Here is a 26,349-nt window from a genome sequence, read left to right as displayed (position 1 = left end):
GTTATTATATTTTCCTTTTTGAGACTGCAAATGTAACATTGGCTGGTTTCTGCTAATTTATCCTTATTTTTTCACTGCAGAACAAAGAATGCTTTAGTTTTATGTTGTCTGTGAGAGGATGGTTTGCTGGGTTAATTTCTTGCCTCCTTCCCCTAAAGTAGAAAATATTTTTCATGTTAATTAAATTATACAAGAAAATATGCACAATGAAAAATAGGCAAGAATCAAAATATTGTGGTATGTTTTTAAAATATATTTTCCTTTGCTCAGGAAAGACAAGAAAATGTCCAGAAGATTGTTCTAGAAGGCACAGAGAGAATGGAAGATCAGGTAAAGTGCATATTGTGTACATTCAAATACCATTATTCCCACTGACATATTCTGTGTAAGGCTGATAACCACTCTTGTGACAGCCTTGAAGACAAACTATCTTGACAGACTGAACCCGAAAACCAGCAGAGACTTTGTGGACATATGTAAAATAAGTTGGTTGAAACTTTGCAGGTATTTCATCTGAGGAGTTACAAAAAATAAATAAAGGAATATAATAATTACATCTATAAATGAATATTTTGCTCCTTTTTTGTTAATAGTAAAAATAAATTATATATGCAGTTTTCATTAAGGTATTGCTCCTAAAACATTTCCACAGAAGCAGCTGTAGAGTACCCCTAAGGTGTCTGTCACAAGGTACAGGCACAGCTCTAAACACAATATTTCTTTAAAATAAATTGTGGGGCCAGCATTTTGGTATGTGTTAAGTTGTTGCTAGTGATGTGGACTTCCATATTGGAACACCTATTTGAGTTCCAGCTGCTCTGCTTCTAGTCCAGCTTCCTGCCAGTGGGCCTGGGAAAGCAGCGGAAGATGGCCCAAGTACTTGGGCACCTGCTATATGGGGATACCCATATAGTGTTCTGTGCTCCTGGCTTCAGCCTGGACCAACCCTGGCTGTTGCAGCCATTTAGGGAGTAAACCAACTGATGAAAGATCTCTTTCTGTCTCTTCTTTTCTCCTCTGTCACTCTGCCTTTCAAATAAATAAATAATCCTTTAAAAATAAATAAAATTAAATAAAATGCTATGTTATATCTTTAAAACTTAGTCAATTTCCTTTTTGTCCCATGATATATCTGCTTTAGTATTAAAATTTGTTAATGGTGTCCTTAGCTTCTTACTGTTCAGGCTTCCAGTAACACCAACTCTAAAAAAAATGCCAGTTTTATCCTGTGGCTGTGAAAGACAGAGAAAGAGGGTCTCTGAAGGAGACTCTCCAGTGGATAAATAGATTTTACTTTTATCCCCTTGTCACTGGCATGCCACCTTTTTTTTTTTAAGGTTTATTTATTAATTATTTGAAAGGCAGAGTTACAGAGAGGCAGAGGCAGAGAGAGACAGAGAGGTCTTTCATCACTGGCTTACTCCCCAGATGGCCACAACGGCCAGAGCTGGGCTGATCTGAAGCCAGGAGCCAGGAGCTTCTTCCAGGTCTCTCACCATCTTCTATTGCATTCCCAGGCCCTAATAGAGAGCTGGATTGGAAGTGGAGCAGCCAGGACTCAAACCAGCACCCATATGGGATGCTGACACTGCAGGCAGCAGCTTTACCCACTACACCACACGCCAGCCTCTGTTGCTCCTTCTTGTAAAACTCCAGTCTTGTGCACATGGCTGAGTTGCCTTGGCTCTGGCTTGCCTGAATATGACTGAGACAGAATGATAATCCTGAAAACTAGTTTCCGGGGCCAGTGCTATGGAAGTGGGTAAACCTGCTGCCTGCAGTGCTAGCATCCCATGTGGGTGCCGGTTCACATCCCAGCTGCTCCATTTCTGATGCAGCTCTCTGCTATGGCCTGGGAAAGCAGCAGAAGATGGCTCAAGTCTTCAGGCCCTTGCACTTGCGTGGGAGACCTGGAAGAAGCTCCTGGCTCCTGGCTTCGGATTGCCTCAGCTCCGGCCATTGTAGCCATTTGAGGAGTGAACCAGCTGATGAAAGACTTTCTCTCTAGCTCTTGCTCTGTCTCTCTGCCTCTGCCTCTCTTTAACTTTGACTTTCAAGTAAATAAATAAATCTTTAAAAAAAAAAAAAAAAGAAAAAGAAAACTAGTTTCTAGGGCCTCCGATACCAGTATCCCATAGGAGTGCTAGTTCAAGTTGCAGCTACTCCACTTCCAATCCAGCTCCCTGCTAATGTGCCTGGGAAAGCAGCAGAAGATGGCCCAAGTGCTTGAGTCTCTACTCCCACATGGGAGACCTGAACTTTTAGGGGGGGCTGGTGCCGTGGCTCAGTAGGTTAATCCTCCGCCTGTGGCGCCGGCATCCCATATGGGCTCCGGGTTCTAGTCCCGGCTGCTCCTTTTCTGATCCAGCTCTCTGCTGTGGCCTGGGAAAGCAGTAGAAGATGGTCCAAGTGCTTGGGCCCCTGCACCTGCATGGGAGACCAAGAAAAAGCTTCTGGCTTCTGGCTTCGGATCGGTGCAGCTCTGGCAGTTGTGGCGATTTGGGGAGTGAACCAACGGAAGGAAAACCTTTCTCTCTGTCTCTCCCTCTCACTGCCTGTAACTCTACCTCTCAAATAAATAAATAAAACCTTTTAAAAAAAATAAGGACTTTTAGGGCCAAATAGAATTTTCCTTTTACTGGGATCTTGTTTTATCAAACCAGAAACCTGTGCCTACTAAGTTAACCACTAAGGTAAACTTTTGTTTTTTTTTTTTTGTTGTTGTTGTTTTTAGGAGGTTTTGGAAATATTGTCTTACTCTGTATTATGTTAGGAAGAAAACATATTTGGGACAAACTGGAGTTTTTAAAGGGGAAGCATTATCTTCCTGAGACGTTTGAGTTGAAGTACAAAGAGGAAAAGGAACTTAAAGGGGTTTCTTCTAGGCCATCTTTTGTGCTCAGTCTTGTAGGATGTTAAGTTTTAAAGAGTTATTTATTGATTGATTTACTTGAAGGGCAGAGCCACAGAGAGAGAGACACACACACACATACACACACAAGATTTACTCCATTTGCTGTTTCACTGCCCAAATGGCTGCAACAGCCAGGTCTAGGCAATGCTGAAACCAGGAGCCAGAAACTCCATCCTGGTCTCCCAAATTGAGGGCCTGGGACCACCATCTTCCACTGTGTTCCCAGGTTCATTAGTAGGAAGCTGATCAGAAGTAGAAGAGTTGGGACTCAAACTGGTACTTTAATAGGACATGCTGGCGTTAAAAGTGGCCACTTAGCCTGTTGGGTCACAGTACCTGCCCCAGGATATTTTTCATGAACTGCAATGAAGATCTCCATTGGCCAATGATGAAAATGTCTGAGGTACCATCTATGAAATTCCATTTGTGCCTAAACCTAGAGGGAGATGTTTTCCCAAAATTATCCCTTCTGAAAAGGAGTTGCATTATAATTGAATCCTTGGAAATTTCACATTCTGTGCTTTTATTAACTTTATTTTGAACAATTATACTACTTCAGGATAACACATTAGTCTGAAACACCTTCAGTCTGTGCTGAGTTTTGATGCTGATTACTGTTATTTGTTATTATCACTTTACAAGGAAGCAAATTTGACACAGATTCAATTGTTGCTCTTATTGGATGACATGTACTAATTATAAGCAGCATTCTAAAGATTAAGCAAAAACAATGAATGTGATTAGTTGTGGAGATTACTACAGGATATTTTAAATTAATAGCACTGTCCATATTATACAAATAGGCTTATGGCTTAGAATGAAATTTCCAGAGATAATACCACATTTAAATTGTTAAGTCACTTATATAAGGGGCTCTGAAAAAGCTGGATTAGGTCAATTAAAAATGGGCCCAGCCATGACAGAGGTTCTTATTTGAAGATTAATGGGAAGAGCTGAAAATCATTTCATGAGAGGTGAGCATTTGATGCAGTGGTTACGGTGACCCTTGGGAGCCTGCATCCCATATCAGAATGCCGCCTTTGAGTCCCACTTTCACTTCCCATCCAGCTTCTTGCTAATGCACACCCCAGGAGGCAGCAGGTGATGTTCCTAGTACTTGGGTACCTGCCATTCACATGGGAGCCCTGGATTGAGTTACAGCTCTGACGCATCTGCTGCTGTTGTGGGCATTTGGAGAGTAAACCATTGGATGGAAAGATATCTGTCTGGCTCTGTCTCTCTGCCTTTCAAATAAGTAAACAAGTTTTTAAAGATCATTTTATGAAATATTAGTGTGGGGGCCAGTGCCGTGGCTCACTTGGTTAATCCTCCGCCTGCAGTGCCGGCATCCCATATGGGCGCCGGATTCTAGTCCCGGTTGCTCCTCTTCCAGTCTAGCTCTCTGCTGTGGCCCGGAAGGGCAGTGGAGGATGGCCCAAGTGTTTGGGCCCCTGCACCCACAAGGGAGACCAGGAAGAGGCACCTGGCTCCTGGCTTCGGATCAGCACAGCGCCGGCTGTAGCGGCCATTTGAGGAGTGAACCAACGGAAAGAAGACCTTTCTCTCTGTCTCCCTCTCACTGTCTGTAATTCTACCTGTAAAATAATAAATATTTTTTTAAAAAAGAAATATTACTGTGGAAAAACCCTTTATTTAATGTATTGTATATAACACATGATTTTTAAAATCATGTAGCTGAAAATTGATAAACATTAAACAATTTCATGTACATCTCTAATGGTTTACATATTCAGGCTGCTCATAAACTGTTGGAGGTTTGGGTCTTAGTGAATAGTGAGGGATCACCTGTATTTGAGACATTTTACCTTTGTGGTGTAAATTTGATTCTAGAAAATACAAATTTCAAAATTAAATATTTAAGATGTAATAAATAGTGATATTATCCTGAAAGAATTTTAAACAAAACTTTCTGTATTTTATTGAATCTTAATATATGTAATGATTTTGATTTGTGTTTGTATAAATTGTAATTCTATTGTAACTGTTGTACCTGGAGGTTAAGTATTGATTCAGACCTTACTACTGAGTTATTTGGTAAGGATTTCAAAGTCTTTTTGCTTGGCTTTTCTTATCTTTAAATATGGAATCTAGATGACCTTTAATTAACAAGAATTTTTATAGCTCAGATAAATTTCAAAGCAGATGCCTTCTAAATTTGGCTTGGTGATTTAATTATTCCATGTAGAAGTAAATGATAAACTGATGATTCCATGCTCACTAAAGAAAATTATTTGTAGAAAAATGGAAACTACCTTTAAATAGCATATAAGTCCATATTTTAGAGTAGTAGACGTATTTGGGCCTGTGTTTGAACAAGTTACCAAGTAGTCCCATCAAAGTGTTATTGTTTGCTTTCATGTTAAATTATTTATTACCTCCTTCCTCTCATACTGTGTGATTTTATTTACTTCATTTTACTTTTATTCTTCAGGGTCAGAGTATTATTCCAATGCTTACTGGGGAAGTGATTCCTGTAATGGAACTGCTTTCATCTATGAAGTCACACAGTGTTCCTGAAGAAATAGATGTAAGTTCTTATAGAACAATTTTACCCTTTACTGATGGAGTTATAGTACTATTTTTCTATTCTCACATTAGTGATACTCTAGCTTTAGTAGTATGCATTTTATCCTATTACTGTTCATTTGAAACATTATTCCCAATACAAGCACAGGCTTTTTTGATAATTACAACAAAATTAAATATTGTTTATGTCACCATTTTTATATTTCCTTGAAATGGAACAGTTACCCATTTAATAGAAATAAGGAATATTAAATGTAATACTTTTGAAACAAAGTGGTGTACAGATTAATGGCTATTCATGGAAGTTACTTAAGTTCTCTAATTTAAGTCCTCAATCATTCAAAGTCATTCAGTCAGGACACTTTGAATCACACAGTACACATGTATACCTTTAGAAAACTATTCTTGTTGTTTTCATTAAAATTGATATTCTGCTGGCGCCGCGGCTCACTAGGCTAATCCTCCGCCTAGCGGCACTGGCACACCGGGTTCTAGTCCCGGTCGGGGCGCCGGATTCTGTCCCGGTTGCCCCTCTTCCAGGCCAGCTCTCTGCTGTGGCCAGGGAGTGCAGTGGAGGATGGCCCAAGTGCTTGGGCCCTGCACCCCATGGGAGACCAGGAGAAGTACCTGGCTCCTGCCATCGGATCAGTGCGGTGCGCCAGCTGCAGCGCGCTGGCTGTGGCGGCCATTGGAGGGTGAACCAACGGCAAAGGAAGACCTTTCTCTCTGTCTCTCTCTCTCACTGTCCACTCTGCCTGTCAAAAAAAAAAAATTGATATTCTGATTCTAATAGCTAAGAAGAGGACATTATTCTTGTAAAAAATTGTTGCTTAACCTGCCTGATCAGCTTTCACATTTGTTCTGAAAGTTTATGGTAGTGCATAGGGGTTGTTTTACAAGTATTCTTGATGCTCAGAAATGAGGGCAACATGTTATAATGAATGTAGACTTTAGAAAACTTGTAAATTAAAAGTTTTATTTCAATGCTGTGTTATAACTAAACTTTTTTTTTTTGGGGGGGTGCATTTTAGATAGCTGACACAGTACTCAATGATGATGATATTGGTGACAGTTGTCATGAAGGCTTTCTTCTCAAGTAAGGATTTTGTTTCTTTCCCTAAAAGCTGGATAAGGCAGCTTACCTATGACAAGATTTGGAAGGAAAGAAATACTTGAATGCTCGCTTACTTAGATTATTCTAGGGACAACATTGCATATTTGAACTGTTGATTAAATATGTGTTATTTTTTTAGTCATTACATGTCTATGGTAGATCTGATGTTACTCTTTTGCTGTTTAAAGAAATTGAGTTCCTAGTGTGCTCAGATGAGAAATCTTGGTCCCGTTTGCTTCTGGTTTCTTGTTTTACTTCTCATTAAAGTTGAAACTAAAACCCTTTCAAATTGAGTTGCATTGAGTGGGGCTTTGCAATAAATGGCCTTCTTCTTTAGGCCCACAAAGAAACTGATTTCGCACTTTTACTGATATTTTCTATCTAGCCGTAGAGTTTCATACTTACAAGTGTGGGCTCTAAAACCAGACTGCCTGGGTTACTACTATGTAACCCTAGGCAAGCTTCCTGAATTCTCTGTACCTTCTTTTCCAACTGTAAAATGGGAATACCAGTAGTCGTCAGGATTGATCGAGACAAATCATTTAAAGCACTTAAAACCATGCTTGGAGCATGTAATCATTTAATAATAGCTAATAGCTAACATTTTGTATTTATATTTTCTTCTAAGGAAAATGGTAATAATAGCTAGTATTTGTGGATTGCCTGTTGGTCCCTGTACAAAGTATTCTACACTTATTTTTAAGTGTTTTTCTTTTAGAATAGCAAATTTTCATGAACTTTCACTTTATAAGATGAGAAGTGAAAGGAAGTATTTGTTTTTATGTCCTTAGTCTTTCCCTTTTGGGTCATGATGGAATATCAGAGGCATGAGTGTGTTAATGGCTTGAATCTGAAACACTTTAGTCTTGAATCTGATCATTTATATGTTGTTTTTAATACCATTTCATGGCAAATAAATCACTTAACCTCTCTACACGTGAGTTTCTTCAACTGTAACATCATATATTTTACTAACTGGCTGTTTTAATAAGGAGAATCAAATAAGAGAATCCCTGTGAAAAACCCTGGAAAATGTAAAATCATGTACAAATAAAAGATGGCATTATACTTAAGCTTTGTGTTTATCATGTAAAGATATCCTGAGTTATTTGGAGCTCACTTTTATTTATTTATTTTTTTTGGTTTCTGATATTGTTTTACAGTCAATGTTTTAAATTTCTTTTCTTTAATTTACAGTGCCATAAGCTCACACTTGCAAACCTGTGGCTGTTCTGTCGTTGTAGGTAGCAGTGCAGAAAAAGTAAATAAGGTACTTTATTTTATAATTTTGCAAATGACCTGACGTTCTGATACTGTTACTATATCATAGATTATCATTTAAATGTTAGGTATTTGTTAAAACGGTCTAATAGGGACAGGTATTTGATGTAGCAGTTAAGACACTACTTGAGATGGCCATATCCCATATTTGAATGCCTGAGTTCCAGTCCCAGCTCCACTCCAGATTCCGGATTCCTACTAATGTGTACGGGGGAGGCATCATGTGATGGCTCAAGTGGTATCCCTTATCCCCCACGTCCCACGTGGGGGACTTGGACAGAATTCCAGGCTCCTGGCTTTGATCTGCCCCAGTCCTGGCTGTTGTTGGCATTTGGAGTAAACCAACAGGTGGGAGATATCTCTCTCTCACTGTGTATTTAAAGTGAATAATTTTTTTTTTAATTTAAAAAAGCATTGCAGTAGTAAAATCTTAAATTGCTGGGGCTGTGGCAAAAATGAGTTGAAATAAACTGCTTAAATATGAAGTCATTTATTATTTCCATTATGATAACTCATAATACCAGTATTAGTTGTATGTAATTGGTTTTGAGAATATTTTACAATCAGATATTTAAAAATATTTATTTTTTATTTCCAAGTGTTATCTTTAATAAATATGAAAATAGCCTTATACTTTTTGTACTACTATTAAAGAAATGTCATTTGATTTTTCATGCTATTAGGTGGTCAACAGAGGTTATATTTTATTCAGTAATGTTTGTGACTACTTCCTTCAATACTAAATTAGGTAAAAAAAAATGAATTATAGTTACGTTTTCAGATATTAGGAAATTCACTCAGAGATTTTGTACTTTTCTTATGTGACCATTCATAACAATGAACCTAGAGTTAAGTACAAGGTATTATAATCAAATTAAATATTAACAATTTTTTAAAGTTAAAGTTTTATATAGGATATATTTTGAGAATGATTATTTGCTTTACAAAGGTATTCATAATTTCTTAACTGTAATAAGCTACCCTGTGTACTTATATGAGCCTTAATTTTCCAAAATTATATTTCTCGTATAACCAGTTATGAGAGATTGGTATACCTATATCATCATATTGCATTTATAAACTAATGATCTTATTTATTATTGTTATTACCCTAGGAATATAGCTTCCCATCCATGACCCCAAAAACTTTAGAATCCCACAGGGGACTGGCAGTCTGCTTTATGGAGAAAGAGGGTTCTGAAGTCGGACATGATCCCCTAAAATTTACACAAAAATGTGGCCCCTTAAAGTTCCCCAGAAGTGCTATGTGGAGTGCCACATATGCTACCAGAATTTGGGGTGCCATATGATTTCACCATGGGCTTATTACTAAATCCCCTAATATTAATAAGCCCGAGAAGGTTCTTGCCTAATATTTAGAGAAGAATTCTAAATACTGGCACAGATAAACAAGGCAGCATGGTACATTTTAAACTTTTATTTAGTGCAAGAGGTATCTAGGAAAGTGAGGGTTTTAGTTCAGATTGGAGAGAGGGGAAAGTCTGGAAACTAGGGTAGCGTCCATACCACTCAGAGAGCAGGCCACAAGCCACGTACAGCAAGCACCTTGAGCTGCTATCCACTGCTTATCACCAGCAGCAAAGCAGAGGCAGAGAGCTTTATTTAAGAGAGAGAGGTAAATATGGTTCATACCAAGCATCAGGAACCAGCCACGTGGAGGAGCAGCTTCTAGGCCGGGAAACCTAGGGTGCACACCCTGGAGGCGCAGAACTACAGCAAGCCCCCCTCCTGGCAAGAGGCCAGGCAAAAGAGCAGGGCCAGGCCACACCGTTTCCTGGCTTTTAGCCCACTTCCAAAGGGGAGTGGTTAATTAACCTGATTGGCTGGTGGGCACCCAGGTGTGGCCAGGTAGGGGGATGAGGCCACACAGGAGCGTGGCAAAGGCGTGGTCTTCCAGCTCACAAATCTAATCGATTTTAGCCTGTATGCCTGCCTACTTCAGTCCCATGTTGAGACTGTGTTTTTTTAAGTATTTTTCTCATCCTCCATCCTCTTTGGGAAGAATGACTTCCCTTTTATCTTTTTAATTTGAGGGAAAACTGCTACTGTTACAGTTTTCTACTTCAACATAATAATTCTGGGTATGATCTGAATCTCAGTGTAGTTACAGGGCATTTATTTCTCCTAATGGGGCAGTAGATCAAATCCTTTTAGAATCAGAGATGTTTAAACCTCCTCTTATGGTCTGCTTGGTTTTTCTTAAGTATTTATTTATTTTCATCTACTTGAAAGAGCAACAGAAACAGAGACCTTCCATCTTCCAATTAACTTTCCAGATACCCTCAACAGCCAGGGCTAAGCCAAGCTGAAATCAGGAACCCAAAACTCCATCCAGGTTTTTTAAGTGGTGGCAGGGGCCACACCCCTGAGCCATCATCTGCTGCTTTGTAGGATGCATTAGTAGGAAGCTGGATCAGAAGTAGGGTAGCTGAAACTTAAATGAGCACTGCAATATAGGATGTGGATCTCCCAAGGGGCAGCATTAATCCAGTGCATGGCAATGTCCGCCTGCTTGTTTTCAGTCAAATTTGATAGCACAATTCTCTATTAAGGCATTTGGACACTCCTTGATACTCATTATAGTAAGTTTTACAGGTAGAATGATAAAACAGAAGCTGCAATCCTGCCTAATTTACATACAGTTAGTTTTCTTGTCCAAAATTGTTGCTACAAAATGGAGATGGTGATTATATTACATCATTATTTCCTATTAAAGTAAGGGCTCCATTTAAGAAAGTCTGCATATTATTTACCTAAGGAGTCACGATATGTATCCAGATATTAAAGATTTTGAGTTATTATACAGTTAATTTACCCAACATCTTAAAAACCTTATTTGACCACAGAATCTTTGTTTTAAGTAATAACCATTGTATCTCATGTGTATTATTCTGCGCTCCTGAGGAATACTTAGTAGTCAGGATGTGTTTTTTGACAACAATGGAAATTTCTATTCAAATTTCTTTCATAGGCAAACCAGTGGTCTTTTTTACTTCATATTTTAATGCTTCAATATTTTTTTCTTCCATTTTAATGCTAAAATCTTTTCTTTTGTAGATAGTGAGAACTTTATGCCTTTTTCTGACTCCAGCAGAAAGGAAATGCTCCAGACTATGTGAAGCAGAGTCATCGTTTAAATATGAATCAGGGCTCTTTGTACAAGGCCTGCTCAAGGTATAGTTTCCAGTTATCATAAGTGAAACCAATTTTTAAGAATCTCAAATTTTTGAGACTCTATAAATATATTTTTAAATACTAGTCTTAAGTGCATCTCATGTTTTTATGCCCAAGTTAAAGCTCATTCACACAGCTTAGAGACAGAATATGTGTCTTAGGATTTGTAATTAGTATCATCAGTAAAACACCATGGATAGCGTTTGTTTCCAGGTGGTTCACTGTAGCTACATCTAGTCTCAGGACTGTTTCTTTTTTAAATGCATGCTTTAATCAGGTCACATATCTAGAGTTGGAATATTTCTTTTTTGCTGAACAGGTTTTAGTTTTTTCTTTTTTATGATTTTATTTATTTCTTTGAAAAGCAGAGTTATAGAAAGAAGGAAAGAGAAAGATTTTCTATCTGCTGTTTCACTCCTCAGATGGCCACAAAATCCAGGGCTGGGCCAGGCAAAAGCCAGGAGCCAGGAGCTTCATCTGGGTCTCCCACATGGGTGGCAAGGGCCCAAGCACTTTTGGTCATATTCTGTTGCTTCCCCAGGAGCAATAACGGAGCTGGATTGGAGGCTGAGCAACCAGGACTTGAACTGATATCAGAGATGACCCCCTAAAATCTATACAGAAATGTGGCCCCTTAAAGTTCCCAGAATCGCCATCTGGGATGCTACATATGCTATCGTAATTTGGGGTGCTATATGATATCACCATATGCTTATTAATAAATCCCCAATATTAATAAGCCCGAGAGGGTTCTTGCCCAATATTTAGAGAAGAATTCTAAGTACCGGCACAGATAAACGAGGCAGCACAGTACATTTCAGGCTTTTATTTAGTGCGAAAGGTGCATAGGAGAGTGAGAGCTTTATTTAAGAGAGAGGGGGGTAAATCTGGGTTCATACCAAGCACCAGGAACCAACCACATGGAGGAGCATCCAGGCCAGGAAGCCTAGGGTGGGTAGCCCAAAGGCCATGCGCCCTGGAGGTGCAGGGCTACAGCAAGCTTCCTCCTGGCAAGAGGCCAGGGAAAAGAGAAGGGGGAACACACCTTGTCCCAGGCTTTTAACCCACTTCCAAAGGGGAGTGGTTAATTAACCTGATTGGTTGGTGGGCACCCAAGTGTGGCCAGGTAGGAGCATGAGGTCACACAGGGGCGTGGTGAAGGCGTGGTCTTCCAGCTCACAAGTACCTAATTGATTTTAACCTATATGACTGCCTACTTCAAAACCAATGCCCGTATGGGATTTTGGCATCCCAGACAGCGGCTTAACCCACCACGCCACAATACCAGCCCACCAGATTTCGAGTTTTGTGTTATTGATACTGTCTTTTGTTTGTGTACCATGTTCATTTATTGAAAAAAAAAAAAAGTACGTAGGATTTTGAGGATATATAAGAATAATACAGGGCCGGCGCTGCGGCTCAATAGGCTAATCCTCCGCCTGCGGCGCCGGCACCCTGGGTTCTAGTCTCGGGGCGCTGGATTCTGTCCCGGTTGTTCCTCTTCCAGTCCAGCTCTCTGCTGTGGCCCGGGACTGCAGTGGAGGATGGCCCAAGTGCTTGGGCCCTGCACCCCATGGGAGACCAGGAAAAGCACCTGGCTCCTGGCTCCTGCCATAGGATCAGCGCGGTGCGCCGGCCACAGCGCAACAGCGCACCAGCCGCAGCAGCCATTGGAGGGTGAACCAACAGAAAAGGAAGACCTTTCTCTCTCTATCTCTCTTTCTCTCTCTCTCTCAAACACACACTGTCCACTCTGCCTGTCCAAAAAAAAAAAAAAAAAAAAAAGAATAATACACACACTATGTAAGAAATTTTTTTTGTTTTTCTTCCATTTAATTGAGTCTGCTTTTCAAGGAACAAAACAGGTAAAGGTAAATTAGCAGTTATTTTCAATAATTAGACAAGATAGTTGTTCACTTTTATTGAATCTATTACTGGTGTTCCAATTTTAATCATAGGTGAGAAGAAGTAGCTTTCCTAGAAAATTTCATATTCAGCTTTCACATTTTCAATAATTTGTCTGCTATGACCTCAGAGTTTTCTAATTTAGAGACTAGTGAAAGGAAACACTTTTCTCATTTGAATTTTTACAAATCTGATAATTAGAACCTTTTTCTGTTAAAAATATAACAGAGTGCTTAATACTTTTACTTCCTCAACACCCTCTCAATTATGTTATTATACCCCTAAAAGAAACCTATACCAGGTGCATAGAGGAAAATTAGAAATGATTAATTAAAAAAATATTTATGAGTTTTCTTTACAAATATGTATATGCAGATGTAAGTTGAATATATATATATATTTTTAAAGATTTTATTTATTTGAGAAATAGAGTTACAGGCAGTGAGAGGGAGAGACAGAGAGAAAGGTCTTCCTTCCGTTGGTTCACTACCCAATTGGCTGCAATGGCTGGTGCTGTGCCGATCCGGAGCCAGGAGCTTCTTCCGGGTCTCCCATGTGGGGCCCAAGGACTTGAGCCATATTCTGCCGCTTTCTCAGGCCATAGCAGAGAGCTGTATTGGAATTGGAGTATCCGGGTCTTGAACCAGCACCCATATGGGATGCCGGCACTTCAGACCAGGGCTTTAACTCGCTGCGCCACAGCGCCAGCCCCTAAGTTGTATATATTTATAGAAGATACCCAACATTATCCAGAGATGCTTATCACAGCATTAGAAGAGTTAAAAAAGGAAACAGCTTCTGTTATCTATTTATAGCACAGTACCTACACTTTAGGCCCTTGTTGCTAGCTACCCAAGTGGCTATACCTAAAAAGAAGTACATTCTTTACTTATAAAAGTATGTTTTCACTGAGATTTTTTAAGAACCATAGAATAATCAAGAAAGGAAAAATCACTTGTAATTTCACAACCCAGTGGATAACTGCTATTAATATTTGGCATAATTCTTTATAGTCTGTCTTTCTAGATTTCTTTTTTTTTTTTTTTTTTTTTAAGATTTCTTTATTTATAGCCGGTACCACAGCTCACTTGGCTAATCCTCCGCCTGTGGCGCCGGCACCCCGGGTTCTAGTCCTGGTTGGGATGCTGGATTCTGTCCCGATTGCTCCTCTTCCAGTCCAGCTCTCTGCTGTGGCCCGGGAAGGCAGAGGAGGATGGCCCAAGTGCTTGGGCCCTGCACCCACATGGGAGACCAGGAGGAAGCACCTGGCTCCTGGCTTCCGATCGGCACAGTGCACTGGCCGTATCGACCATTTCGGGGGTGAACCAACGGAAAAAGGAAGACCTTTCTCTCTGTCTCTCTCACTGTCTAAGTCTGCCTGTCAAAAAAAAAAAAAAAAAAAAAAAAAGATTTGTTTATTTACTTGAAAGTCAGTTACACAGAGAAAGAGAGAGAGAGAGAGGTCCTCCATCTGCTGGTTCACTCCCTAATTGGCCGCAATGGCCGGAGCTGCACTGATCTGAAGCCAGGAGCCAGGAATTCCCTCTAGGTCTCCCATGTGGGTGCAGGGGCCCAAGGACTTGGGCCATCTTCTACTGCTTTCCCAGGCAACAGCAGAGAGCTGGGTTGGAAGTGGAGCAGCCAGGACTTGAACCAGTGCCCATGTGGAATGCCAGCACTGCAGGTGGCAGCCTTACCCACCTTACGCGCTACGCCCTAGATTTTTTTCAAACCACCTTGCCTTCCCTTGGATTTTACTCTTCCTGTTTTAACCTGCTTTTTTCACAATACATTATAAACCCTAATATCATTATAAACTTTGGCAACTTTATCTTTAGCAGCTAAATAATTAACATTTTTATTTACTTAAGTGCTTCAACTTTTGGATGCTTAGGTGGTTTCTGATGTTTTCACTGTGAAAATTAGTGCAGTAGTGAGCACTCTTGTTGCTAAAACTGTACTCAATTATAATTAATATCTTAGAGTAAATTTCTTTTTTTAAATTATTTTATTTATTTGAAAGAATTACAGAGAGAGGGAGAGCCAGAGAGAAAGAGGTCTTCCATTTTGCTGGTTCACTCCCCATATGACCACAATGGCCAGAGTTAAGCTGATCTGAAGCCAGGATCTAGGAGCTTCTTTTGGGTCTCCCATGCGGGTGCAGGGGCCCAAGGGCTTGGGCCATCCTCTAGTGCTTTCCCAGACCATAGCAGAGAGCTGGATCAGAAGTAGAGCAGCCAGTGCCCATATGGGATGCTGGCACTGCCAGCTGGGACTTTAACCCACTGCTCCACAGTGCCAGCCCCTGAAGTAAATTTTTATAGATGGGGGTAGGCATTGTAGCACAGCTGGTTAAGCTGCCAGTTGGGACACTGGCATCCCATAGTGGATTGCGTGGGATCAAGTCTTGCCTCTTTTTCTGATCTAAGTTCCTCCTAATGCACACCCTGGGAGGCAATAGATGAAGGCCCAAGTGCTTGAATCCCTGACCTGGGTCCCATAAATCAACTTTTGAAAAACACTTGTAGAGATGAATTTGCTAAATCAGAGCCAGGTTTTTTTTTTCTTTAAGATTTATTTATTTATTTGAAAGTCAGAGTTACACAGAGACAGAGAAGCAGAGAGAGAGAGGTCTTACATCTGCTGGTTCACTCTCCAGTTGGCACCAGAACTGTGCCAATCTGAAGCCAGGAGCCAGGAGCTTTTTCCGGGTCTCCCACGAGGGTGCAGGGGCTCAAGGACTTGAGCCATCTTCCTCTGCTTTCCACACCATAACAGAGAGCTGGATGGGAAGTGGAGCAGCTGGTACTCAAACCGGCACTTATATGGGATGCCGGCAGCTCAGGTGGCAGGTTTAACAACTATGCCACAGCATCGGCTCCCCCCTTTTTTTTTAATTAAAATATTTCTTCATATCTTCTGGCATATAAGACAATAAATGTTCTTTTCATTTTGGCAGGATTCCACTGGAAGCTTTGTACTACCGTTCCGGCAAGTCATGTATGCCCCATATCCCACCACACACATAGATGTGGATGTCAATACTGTCAAGCAGATGCCACCCTGTCACGAACATATTTATAATCAGCGTAGATACATGAGGTCAGAGCTGACAGCATTTTGGAGAGCTACTTCAGAGGAAGACATGGCTCAGGATACGGTCATCTACACAGATGAAAGCTTCACTCCTGATTTGTATGTAATGCTCATCATTTTTCTTCTTTTAACATTTTATTTTAATAATAGAGTATACATACCATGATATAGTATACATATCAAGAAATGCACATACATGTACAGATAAAGTTTTTTGGCACCTGATCACACTCATCTAACCCCCAAGTTAAGAATAAAGTGTGACTAGTGTCCCAAGAGTCCTCACTGTTCTCCCCTCTCCATTTCTTTTTTTTTTTAATATGTGAACTAAGAACATATTGTCATTTACATGGTGTAATTTGATGAAGCAGTATTATAACTATACCAAATGACATGACATCCACACAACTTTTATAGTCTATAAACTACCACAAATAAGAGGAAACATGTATTTATCTTTTTGGGTCTGGCTTATTTCACTAAGTGTAATGATCTCCATTTGCATCCATTTTGTTGCACAGTTCATTATTTCATTCATAATTATGACTGAGTAATATTCTATTGTGTGTGTGTATATATATGTATGTGTGTGTGTATATATCACATTTTCTTTTTTTTTAACTTTTATTTAATGAATATAAATTTCTGAAGTACAGCTTATGGATTACAATGGCTTCCCCCCCCCCCATAACTTCCCTCCCACCCGCAACCCTCCCCTTTCCCTCTCCCTCCCCCCTTCCATTCACATCAAGATTTATTTTCAATTCTCTTTATATACAGAAGATCAGTTTAGCATATATTAAGTACAGATTTCAACAGTTTGCACCCACATAGAAACACAAAGTGAAAAATACTGTTTGAGTACTAGTTATAGCATTAAATCTCAATGTACAGCACACTAAGGACAAAGATCCTACATGAGGAGTAAGTGCACAGTGACTCCTGTTGTTGACTTAACAAATTGACACTCTTGTTTATGGCCTCAGTAATCACCCTAGGCTCTTGTCATGAGTTGCCAAGGCTATCTTTATCTAGTCACCAGCTGATAGACATCTTGGTTGATTCCATGTCTTTGCTATTGTGAATTGATGCTCTTTTGATATTGTTGTCATGGAACAACATGAAACTCTCTTTCATGAATAAAAACAATCAGACAAATTGTGTTTAAAAGGAAATAAATATTACTGGCAGAATTATGCTTGAAGAAGCATTTAATCAATGATTTTTTTAAATGTTCATTTTTAATATAATTTTGTTTCCCATAAAATAGGTTAAATTAGGCCTTAGGTATTTAAATATTTGTTGAATAAATAAGTATTGAGCTCCTAGAAACTATATTAGGTACTGGGAGTAATAGGGTCCAGCCATAGAGCACTAGTATGTAACCCTCATTGAACAGGCTAAGTAAGCCAAAGAAGCAATTCTAGGGTTTTCTTTCCTTGGTATATGAATACAAAATACAGGAAAATTGTTGAAATATATTAATAGAGCATTCTTTTACTTTGCATTTTATTTTGTGTTAATTCATTTATCAGGAAGTCTGATCAGTAAATTAAAAAGTGGCGATAATCAGTTGCTGAGTATAGACCCAACTAGAAACAACAAAGTTATGCTGATAAATCTATAATCCAGAAACCACAAGAAAACACTTAAGTGATGTTTTGAAGTCAGAAAAAGAATTGTAATGTACTATTATGGTTCTCTAATCAATTAAAAGTGCTTGGAAAAGTACATGGCACAGAATGTACTCAATGAATGTTAACTATACTAATCCAGGTTTAAATGTTTAAGGCACCCGTAAATCTGGAGCAGTCAACACTGTTGGGTGTTTTTAAGGAAAGTTTGAGCTAAGGCAACGGACGTGTGATTCATCAGTAGCCACACACTAAGTGTTGACCAGAAACATAGAATAGGAACATTGCATCTGGGGGAAACTGAGCCTCATGATTCGGAAGATAACGTAAGACCCATTTTCCTCCACATCTATTGATTGCCCATTCTCCAGTGTTCTTGGTTCCTTAGAAATGGGAATGGGTTTATTTTTATTTTTTTTTTATTTATTTATTTATTTATTTTTGCCAGGCAGAGTTAGAGAGAGAGGCAGAGAGAGAGTTATAGACAGTGAGAGACAGAGAGAAAGGTCTTGCTTCTGCTGGTTCACTCCCCTAATGGCCACTACGGCCAGCGCTGCGCTGATCCGAAGCCAGGAGCCGGGTACTTCCTCCCAGTCTCCCATGTAGGTGCAGGGACCCAAGCACTTGGGCCATCCTCCACTGCCCTCCCAGGCCACAGCAGAGAGCTGGACTGGAAGAGGAACAACTGGGACTAGTACCCGGCGCCCCAACCGAGACTAGAACCCGGGGTGCCAGCGCCGCAGATAGAGGGTTAGCCAAGTGAGCCACGGTACCAGTCCAGAATGGGTTTAGAAAATGAACTGGAGGACAGGCATTTGGCCTAGCAGGTAAGACACTGATTAAGTTACCTGCATCTCACAATAGAGTGCCTGGATTTGTTTCCTGGCTCTCTTTATTCTAATTTCCTGCTAATGCAAACCCTAGAAGCCAGCTGGTGATGGCTCAAATGGTTGGATCCCTGCCACTGACATGGGAAAGCTAGATTGTGTTCCTAGCTGCCAGCTTTGGTTCGGCCCACTCTCAGCTATTGCATGCATTTGGGGAGTTCTTACTGTCTTCCTGTCTCTCAAATACATTTTTAAAATAAATTGAACTGGTCAAATTGGAATTCCATGCCATTAAGATTTCATATATTAGTAATTTTGGTAGTTCTTGAAATTGATGTGTGCCTTCAAGCATTTCCTTCATTTTTAATTAATTTTTCGTTCTGTGTTTTGAAGCTTTTTTTTTTTTTAAGTTGAGAATCAGAGAGAGAGAGAGAGCTTCCATCTGCTGTTTCACTCCCCAAATGCCCACAGTGGCCAGGGCTAGCCATATAGTCAGGACCATGATCCAGATCTCCCACGTAGGTGATAGGAACTCAATTACTTGAGCCATCACTGCTGCCCCCCAGGATCTGCGTTAGTTGGAAGCTGGACTGCAAAGCTGGAGGTATATATACAACTCAGTTATGCTGATGTGAGATGGGAGTATGTTAACCCATAAGTTAAATTTAATGCCTCTTGAAAATCTGTTTGAGGGAAGTTAGTAAACTTTGGATTGGATTTGCAACCATTTACATTTTTGCCTTGTTCTTTAGAGGTGTGTATATATATTTGTGTCTTTAACATTTCTTCCTGATTTTTTTTTAAAAAGTGATTGATTAATGGATGTATCAATTTGTTGATTTAAAAGGCAGTGATAGAGACTGAGGGAGAGACACTTTCCATCCACTGATTCACTCCCTTGTTGGCCACAAGGGCTAGTACTGGGCCAAGTGAAATCCAGGAGCCAGAAACTCTATCCTGTCCTCAAACATAGGTGGCAGGAACCAAAGTACTTGGACTGTCTTTCACTGCCTTCCCAGGTGCATTAGCAATGATCAGAAGTGGAGCAGCCAGGACTAGAACTGGCATCCCAGTGTGGGCTGCTAGCCTCAGAAGTGTCACCTTAACTTGCTGCACCACACTGCTATCCCCTTCTTACTCATTTTTAGTCAGCTCTGTTTGTTTTGCTGATTTGACAAACTATGATCAGCCAGCTATTCTTATTGTGTTGATCATAAAAAAAAGTCATGAATTTTTAAATTTTATTTCCAGCTTTAAGCAGATTTTCTAAACAAAAAATTGTCCATAAATAGTATTTTCAAGTAGATTGTGTGTCGTTAACTTTTACATCATAGATTTATTTTACTCTTTAGTGTATTTCAAACTGTTTTTTACTTGTAGGTTATTTTAAAATTTAACTTAAAAGTAATTTCAGTTTCTGCTAATGCAGTTAAAATCAGCCACTGGAAGCATTTTTAAATACTTTATCCATTTCATTTTTTTATTTTTTATTTTATTTTTTAAGATCTATTTATTTATTTGAAAGAGATACACAGAGAGGGAAGGTGGGGGTCTTCCATCTACTGGTTCACTCCTCATTTGGCTGCAGTGGCCAGAGCTGCGCTGATCCGAAGCCAGGAGCCAGGAGCTTCCTCTGGGTCTTCTCATGCTGATGCAGGGGCCCAAGGACTTGGGCCATCTTCCACTGCTTTCCCAGGCCACAGCAGAGAACTGGATCAGAAGTGGAACAGCTGAGTCTCAAACCGGTGCCCATATGGGATGCCGGCACTACAGGCGGCAGCTTCACATGCTACACCACAGCGCCAGCCCCTATCCAGTTCACTTATGGTCACAATATTCATTCAATGAAATAGGTATAATTAGAACACTAGACTTAAATAGTCTTAATCTCTCTCAGAGCCCAAGAAGGGGTACTGTCAGTGCCTGTTAGTAATGGGGAAATGCTGACTTTTTCCTCATTTCTCAGTTTCCTTCTTCTGTAGTTTGGTACGTCTGTCTCCTCAGACTGGGAAACTTGAGATACTTCCTGTTTAGTTCTGCATACACCATCCTCTTTCTCTGCCACTCCTGACAGTTATATGATGCCCCCTACTGTTTTATCACTTACCTTATTAAGTGTTATAAACTCTGCCCTGTGTATCAACTAGAAAAAAATGGAAGAGAGCTGGGGTCCAGGAAAAGAACATGCTTTTTTGTTTGAGCACATTCTCTGCCCTGACAGTATTGTCAGACAGGTGTTATCTTAAGTGGGTGTTATGTCTTGACTTCATAATCTGGTCATTGCACAGATAGGTAGTACTTCGTTAGGTAGCTGGTTCATGTTCCTTACAGATAATGGGCCTCTTGGTACAAATTCAGTGATCATGATATTGTAGATTAGTGCCTGGGTATGTTCCTTCATCTCTCTCAAATGTTTCTAAGCATTTGTTCTTGGTTTGGGGGTTAGATGTTATTGGAGGTGAGGGAGGATGGCTAGAATTGGTAGTTAATAAATTAGTTGCCTAATGCACTCAGCTTTTTGGTAAGGTGTAAGTACTATAATAGATTTATAGATACGTATTTATCTTTTGGGGACTGCTTATACTCTCTAGAGAAAACACCAGTAATACACAAATGTATCTTTAAGCTAAAATGAATATATGTTTTATATCTCCAATTACATACATTCCTACAAATATATTTATATACAATATGCCATGAATTTGTTGGCTGAAGTGAGGGTTTATATAGAGTAGCATTGTGTAGCCATTTCAACATTTGAACTTTTTTCTTTTCCTTATAGGAATATTTTTCAAGATGTCTTACACAGAGACACTCTAGTAAAAGGCTTCCTGGATCAGGTAAACATTAAACCTGCACTTGTCAGGACAAATAATATGACATATTTTCTTTTTCAATGTGTTCTACAATGCCAGTACAATAATACAAAACATAGAATTAATTCCTTTTTCTTAATTTCTTTTTTTTAAAGATTTATTTTATTTATTTGAAAGGCAGAGTTATAGAGAGGCAGAGATAGAGAAAGAGAGAGGTCTTCCAACTGCTGGTTCATTCCTCAAATGGCTACAAAGGCTGGAGCTGGGCTGATCCGAAGCCAGGAGCCAGGAGCTTCTTCCAGGTCTCCCACATGGGTGCAGGGGACCAAGGACTTGGGCCATCTTCTGCTGCTTTCCCAGGCCGTAGTAGAGAGCTGGATTGGAAGAGGAGCAGCCAGGACTAGAACCGGTGCCCATATGGGTAGGGCTTTAACCCACTGCGCCACAGCGCTGGCCCCCACCCCCGCCTTTTTTTTTTTTTTAATTTCAAGCACTGCTCTGTAACACAAAGAATGGGTTTTGTTTTTTGAGGAGACCAAGATTACTTGCCTTAATTAAGCAAAAACTATTTTTAAAACCTAGTGTACTTCTATTTAAATGATTGTGTCTTTATTGTCTTATTTTTAAATTTCTATAAATATTTATTTACTTTATTTAATGAAAATGCAAAGAAAGTCAGAGATCACCCATCCAATGAACCTATTTGTTTCATTCTCCAAACACCTCTAACAGCTGTGGGAATGGGCCAGCCCGAAGTTAGGAACTGATAACTCACTCTTGGACCCAACTACTTGAGTCATCACCTGCTGCCTCCCAGCAGGAACATGAGCAGGAACCTAAAACCAGTAGTGTAGCCAGGACTGAAACACAGACACTCCATATGAAATGGAAGTATCCCAGGCAGGATTTTAGCTGCTACACCAAACACCCACCTTGTCTCTTTAAAAAAAAAAAAAAAAAAAAAATCTACTTAACTTACACATCTAAAGATTATAGACTTTTTTCAGGCAGAGTTAGACAGTGAGAGAGAGATACAGAGAGAGAGTTATAGACAGTGAGAGAGAGACAGAGAAAAAGGTCTTGCTTCTGTTGGTTCACTCCCGTAATGGCCACCACGGCCAGCGCTGCGCCGATCTGAAGCCAGGAGCCGGGTACTTCTCCCGGTCTCCCATGCCAGTGCAGGGACCCAAGCACTTGGGCCATCCTCCACGGCCCTCCCGGGCCTCAGCAAAGAGCTGGACTGGAAGAGGAGCAACCAGGACTAGTACCCAGCACCCCAACCGGGACTAGAACCTGGGGTGCCGGCACTGCAGGCGGAGGATTAGCCAGGTGAGCTATGGTACTGGCCTGATTATAGATTTTTATAGATGATATGGGACTTATCTTTTAATATAATGGAGCTGTCTTGTAGTATCATTCTGAGGATCAGGCTAGGGAATGGTGTCATGGATGTAGCTTTGAAATAAGGAGATCCCACGGGGCCAGCACTGGGGCATAGCACGTAAAACACTGCCTGACACAACATCCCATGTAATTGCCAGTTTGAATCCTTGCAGCTCCACTTCCAACCCAGCTTCCTGCTAATGACCTGGGAAAAGCAGGGGAGGTGGCCCAAATGGTTGGGCCCCTGTAAGCCATGTGGGAGATCCAGAGGAAGCTCTTGGCTCCTGGCTCCTTGCTTTGGCCTGGCCCAGCCTCCACCCCTGCCCCTAGTCTAAGAAGTAAACCAGCAGATGGAAAATCTCTCTGTCTCTCCCTCTCTAACTTTCAAATAAATAAGTAAACCTTTAAAAAATAATAATAATAATGAGATCCTTATGTTATGTGTTAGCTAGAAACTTTATAGCAATGTCTTTGTGGCCTGTGACATATTGTAAAGTTAAAGAATATTTTGTAGTCATGTAATTTCATGCTTTTCAAGCTGAAATAAAACACCTTCCGTTCTCTACCCCAACAGAAACTAATATTTCTCAGCCCCCAAGAGTATGAATATATGAGCATCTCAAAAACATAGTCTAAACATGGCTCAGCTCCTGGAATCTTCAATTTTATTTGAAGGTTGGGCAGAAAAAGTTAAACAATAGCAACAGGAAATAACTTTCATAATTTTTAATAAAAAATATTCTGATATAGAATACAAAATTTGAGTGTATTTTAAAAGTTAAAATAGACAATTTTTTAAAGAGCCGTCAGATTGCTTCCAGACTCTGTACAGCCACCACAGCCCTGTCTGTCAGAGGACACCCATGGAAATGCTTGAGAGATGCTCTAATGTGTGTTGCCTGCTAGTTGTTATCAACACTGTCATAGAAACACGCTGTCTGGGTCGAATGGAAATAAATTCTGTATTAAAATTGTTCATTTCCCTGCAGGTCTTTCATTTGAAACCAGGTTTATCTCTCAGGAGTACTTTCCTTGCACAGTTTCTACTAGTCCTTCACAGAAAAGCCTTGACACTAATAAAATATATAGAAGATGATACGTAAGTAAAATTGTCTGCAAGAAAAACCTTTGCACATTTTATTTTGTCTTTTCCTTTTGACACTTTCTATATTATAATTTGGATTTTTGTTTTTTTTTTCTTTTAATTTTTCTTATTATTTGTAGGCAGAAGGGGAAAAAGGCCTTTAAATCTCTTCGGAACCTGAAGATAGACCTTGACTTAACAGCAGAGGGCGATCTTAACATAATAATGGCTCTAGCTGAGAAAATTAAACCAGGCCTACACTCTTTTATCTTTGGAAGATCTTTCTACACTAGCGTACAAGAACGAGATGTTCTGATGACTTTTTAAAGGTGTAACTGGTTAAGTATATTTCATTGCAATCATGACCGCTACTCAAATAGCTCAGTGGTGTGGGAAGCATCATTTTCCCCAGATTATGCCTCCAGAGCCCTACTCAGCCATTGCAGTTAAAATTAGTTACACTACAGCTGTCACAGGAAGTCTGTAAAGGAATGTCAGGTACATCCTTAAATTGGATATCCCTTTTCTTCAATATGCTTTCTTGGGATATAGACTTATGTTTACAGATATAATAAGTATTCTTGGTATATTTTAAAGATATAATAACAGGATATAAACTTGACCACAACTACTGTTTTTTGAAACTTATGATTTATGGTTTACATGTATCAAAGTCAAGTCTGAGTTGGCTTTTTCAGATAGAATACCAGTTGACTTTCCATCTTTTGGTGTTCCTAGGTATGTGTGATTACTCTAATACTTTTGCAGTCAGCTAAAAATTAGAGCTTTTTTAAAATCATTTCAGAAAGGAAGATAGCTTAAACAGACTAAGCTTTAGAGAGAAACTATTGATCAAGCAGATTTTTAATCTGAATGAATTATTAGATCCTGTTTTGTAGACTTAGTCCTTAGGATTTGGTCTATGTAGAAATGTCAAGCAGTTATTTATAGTCCCTGATTATGATGAACCACAGTCAGCGTGTTTTTCTGGTTTTTTATCATTGTCAGTATCCTATATAGTTGAACTTTGTCCAAGAAAATATAGGAAATTTGATTTTTATGTTTTAATAGTTGTTGACAATTTTAAAGTTAATTTTCATTATTTTAAGCCAAATTGAAATGTGTACCTTCTGTGCCTTTTTTTCCTTGGAAAATATAATTACCTGGAAGAAGTTCAGATTTCACTGGTCAGTCATTTCCATCTGGTTTTCACTCAAAATCTTACCATGTACCTGATTTGGCAATAATTATAATTTTAGGATTATAAAATGTGTTAAAGAATATGCTGACTTCCAAGTTCCCTTTTTAGGAACAGAGAGCAGTTTCTTGTCTTCTTTGTTCTTATATTCCTGCCCATATTTTTAAAATTGTTGTCATGTTGCCTGCATTGGATAAAGAATGGCAGGAGAAACTTTACTAAAGTGCTATTTTTCTAGGTGCTACTTTGGCAGAACTAAGTGATCTGTTTCTTTTGTCTCATTAATGTGTTTGGACCATTTTACTAGCTGTAAATTAACTGATTATTATAATTTTGTGCTTAGAGCAGGGTTAACATAATGGTGTATACACGAGCACAAGTAAGTATTTTTATTTAAAACTGTGGAAGTAACACAAAAGGGAAAATGTATTTATTTATAAGAAAAAGATAAAAGTGATAGAGTCCTTCTGCTCTTACCCACCAACTTTAACAAAAAAGGAAGCATCCTGTTCTGAAAGGTCATAATAGCTTTCATATCCTGATATATGTAGACAACTTGATTTTTTTTAGATACACATTGAGCAAGATGACTAATGTATTATAGTTTAGTCGTGGAAAAATGTGTAGATGCCACCTTGTAATGTCCCATCCTTGATGCTTTTTACACAGTGAATTCTTATTTAAGTGCTGACTGTTTTTTTGGCTGGTTTATTGTACTCTTGTATAGAGTGTAAGTTGTACAGTGAAATAAGTTATTAAAGCATGTGTAAACGTTATTGTATATCTTTCTCCTAGATGGAGAATTTTGAATAAAATATCTTTGAAATTTGTTTCTTTTCAGTTATTTGTTCAGGAAAAGCACCACTATGATATTGGAAGACTTATCGACATCCTATTCAGTTGACAGTTATGTTGGATATAAACTATCTTTTTAAATTAATTTCATCTTTTCAAAGAACATATACTTAAAGGTTCTGTGTGATGCTAGAATCTTGTTTAAATGTTTATATATATATATATTTTTTTTTTTTTTCATCTGCTTGAAAGGCAGAACAACAGAGAGAATCTTCCATCACTTGTTCATACTTTAAATGTCCACAATAGCAAGGGCTGGAATGGGCCAAAGCCAGGAGCCAGGAACTGCATCTGGGTCTCCCATATGGGTGACAGGAGCCCAAGCACTTGAGCCATCATGTGCTGCCTGTTCTAGGATTCACTAGCAGGAAGCTGGAATGGAGGTATAGTAGCCAAGACTTGAGCTAAGCGGTCCAATTTGGGATGTAGGCCCTCTGAGTGGCAGCTTAACTTACTGTGCTACAATGCTTACCCTCTAATACTGGAATCAGGTTTTAAAA

General features: G+C 39.4%; 1 protein-coding gene across 5 annotated transcripts in view; it reads left to right on the top strand.

The window, feature by feature from the left end:
• C9orf72 (C9orf72-SMCR8 complex subunit) overlaps window positions 1–25,824 on the top strand; it is a 35,129-nt gene extending 9,305 nt beyond the window's left edge. For 4 of the 5 annotated variants that reach the window (XM_008250343.4, XM_008250224.3, XM_002708042.5 and 1 more), the window contains exons 3-11: window positions 271–330; window positions 5,367–5,462; window positions 6,493–6,557; window positions 7,773–7,845; window positions 10,935–11,051; window positions 15,916–16,151; window positions 21,296–21,353; window positions 23,702–23,811; window positions 23,937–25,824. In XM_008250343.4, coding sequence (XP_008248565.1) covers window positions 271–330; window positions 5,367–5,462; window positions 6,493–6,557; window positions 7,773–7,845; window positions 10,935–11,051; window positions 15,916–16,151; window positions 21,296–21,353; window positions 23,702–23,811; window positions 23,937–24,123 — 1,002 coding nt within the window. In that variant the 3' untranslated portion in view covers window positions 24,124–25,824. The remainder of the gene's footprint in view (window positions 1–270; window positions 331–5,366; window positions 5,463–6,492; window positions 6,558–7,772; window positions 7,846–10,934; window positions 11,052–15,915; window positions 16,152–21,295; window positions 21,354–23,701; window positions 23,812–23,936) is intronic. The other variant, XM_070053187.1, reaches the window with a different exon arrangement.
• The last annotated feature ends 525 nt before the right edge of the window (window positions 25,825–26,349 follow it).

The sequence above is a fragment of the Oryctolagus cuniculus genome, chromosome 1 (assembly GCF_964237555.1).
Source record: "Oryctolagus cuniculus chromosome 1, mOryCun1.1, whole genome shotgun sequence".
NCBI classification, from domain to species: Eukaryota; Metazoa; Chordata; class Mammalia; order Lagomorpha; family Leporidae; genus Oryctolagus; species Oryctolagus cuniculus.
Note: the sequence above shows the minus strand (reverse complement) of the source record. Positions and strands in the feature narration are given on the sequence as shown.